At 51.7% G+C, this 2,407-nt stretch overlaps 1 protein-coding gene across 1 annotated transcript; it reads right to left on the bottom strand.

Annotated features, from left to right (window-relative positions):
• Positions 1-685: 685 nt before the first annotated feature.
• LOC101859201 (neuropeptide Y receptor type 5-like) lies at positions 686-2,392 on the bottom strand. Its single transcript, XM_035972448.1, has one exon. The coding sequence runs from the start codon at positions 2,280-2,282 to the stop codon at positions 834-836; it is 1,449 nt and encodes a 482-aa protein (XP_035828341.1). The 5' UTR covers positions 2,283-2,392; the 3' UTR covers positions 686-833.
• Between the last annotated feature and the right edge of the window lie 15 nt (positions 2,393-2,407).

Consider the following 2,407-nt stretch of genomic DNA (forward strand, 5'->3'; position numbering starts at 1 on the left):
TCCTTAGGTGGGCTGCTTTGGATCTCCTTGTCAGAGTTGAGTGGGACACAGCGTCTCAGGAGATAGCTGGGATGGCGGATCATAGAACTCTTTCCTTCATTCGAATCGAACTCGTGCCAATTGCGCGTATTTGTTAAAAATTTCGAATTTTCACTTTGTGGTCACTAAAGTCTTGATGATGAGCCCACTGGTCACTTATAAGTGATTTAGGGGAGGGGAGAGGGGTTGTTCTCATACTGGTCACTCATGTCTTGGTGATGAGCCTTGTGGTCTCTTATGAAAATGATTTTTTTTTTGGGGTGGGGGGAGGATAATGTTTTAGATCTAGTGATTATTCACTTGTAAGTGATTTTGAGAGATGGAGGGGAGTGGTCACTTCGTGGTTACTCACGTTCTTTTGATGAGCCTAGTGGTTACTTATAAGTGATTTGGTACGGGAGAGGGTGATCACTCAGTGGTCTCCCACGATCTGGTAATGGGATCAGTGGTCTTAGAAAGTGATTGGGACCAGGAGGGAAGAGGGGGAATGGTATCTTAGCAGTCACTCACACCGTGGTGGTTGGGGGAGGGGGAAGGAGGGGAGTGATCACTTTGTAGTCACCCATGTGTCAGTGATGAGCTAAGATGTTTCATGCAGATATTTTTTTAATTGGACGGGGGGGGGGGTGGTCATTGAGGTGTTGGTAATATACTAAGTAGTCACTTATAAGAGATAGGGGGGGGTTGGGTCACTCAGTGGTCACTCATATCCTGGTGATGAGCCCAGGAGTCTCACTCAGTGGTTGGTGTCGAGGAACGGAAGAGGGCAGTGGCGACTTGGTAGTAGTAGTCACTCACACTGTGGTAGTGGGCGAGTTGTTCCACCGGCGACAACAAAACACCAACTTTGCCAACGTGCGTCTGAACCTGCGACTGAAGCAGGAGTAGAGGTAGAAGTTGACGGAGGCGTTCAGCAGACCCAGGAGGTTGCAGATGTTCCCGGCGATCTTGAGCTCTGTGCTACTGCTGGGCAGGTTGTAGCTGGATAGGTACGTCTTGTAGAGGAACAGGGCCGTCCAGGGGAGCTGGCAGAGGAGGAAAATCATCACTATGGTAACCAGGAGAAGCGTCACTTTGTTCTGTTCGCGGGCTAGCTTCCGGCTCTGACGTTTTTGGCTGGAGGAGCAGGAGGAGGAGGGTGAGGCTGCGGTGGCGGGGAGGAGGCCTGACGTCCGGCTCTGTTCCTGTTGGTTTTGCGGTTGCTGGAGCTGTTGGTTATGAGGCTGGTGGTGGTTTTGTTGCTGCTGTAGCTGTGGTGGGGGCAGCGATGACGAAGTAGTTTTGTTTTGCAGCAACGGCGTGGTAGGGAGGGTGACCCTACTGGCTCCTCTCCCCGATGACGTAGAGCTTGACCTCACGCCCGACGAGGTGACCTCTGAACTCTCCGAAATCTGATTACGCAGGCTCGCGTGGCCGTAAGTTTGAACGGTTGTTTTCTTGTTGCCATAGCAACCCTTTCCGTTGGAGGTAGAGGAGGAGGAGCTGTGTATGGAAATCAGCGTGAGCTGCTCTCGTTTTCTGTTGGCCAGCAGGAGAGCCCGGATGAGGACGGTGTTGAAGATCGTTAAAGAGATGAGAGGGATGAATGTGAACAGGGTCACGTACCACCAGGTGTAGCCCAGCTCGTAGCTGTCGCTCTGAGAGAACTGAGTGTACCTACACCTCAGCCCATCAGAGCTCTCAACGACCTCAAGCTCAAAGATGGTGGGCAGGGTGTTCACGAGCGAGAGCGCGCTCACGGCGAGAGATGCGAAACGCGCACGTCTCACGGTACACCAGATCTTACCGTGTATCGGATGACACACCGCGACGTAACGTTCGACGGTGAAGATGACGCACACCCACACTGCGACGTTCCCCGAAAAGTTGGAGGCGAAGCGGCCGTAGGGGTTGAAATAATACGCAAAGTCTGGAAGTCCGCGCTTTGCGCATGCGAGGAAGGAGAGAGCCAGGTTCACTGCTAGGTACACGCTGTCTGCCAGAGACAGAACCATGATGTATACATTTGTGGAGGACCGCATGTTCGGTTGTAGCAAAACCAGTATGTTCAGCACGTTGCCTAGGAGACCAACGACAACAATGATGGGGGTAAGAACTGTTTGAACGATGAATCGAGTCGTCTGAAGAGAGGTGATGACGTCAGTGCCGTCTGATGCGTTTCCGAGGAATTCCAAGGGGGTTGACGAGGTCATTGTTAAGTTTTTGGCGTACACATTTGGTTCCAGCAGCATTAGGGACGCCATCTTGAATGTATGTTTTCCTGTGTGTTGTTTTGCTTATCTGTTGGCCTGGATCTTGAGCACGCGTGTGTGTATGTGTGTGTATGTGTGTGTGTGTGTGTGTGTGTGTGTGTGTGTGTGTGTGTGTA

This window comes from Aplysia californica, unplaced genomic scaffold (assembly GCF_000002075.1).
Source record: "Aplysia californica isolate F4 #8 unplaced genomic scaffold, AplCal3.0 scaffold00695, whole genome shotgun sequence".
NCBI lineage: Eukaryota > Metazoa > Mollusca > Gastropoda > Aplysiida > Aplysiidae > Aplysia > Aplysia californica.

What these genes read in the sequence shown, in the direction of transcription:
- LOC101859201 (XM_035972448.1), bottom strand. Translation starts at nt 2,282, where the DNA reads ATGGCGTCCCTAATGCTGCTGGAACCAAATGTGTACGCCAAAAACTTA.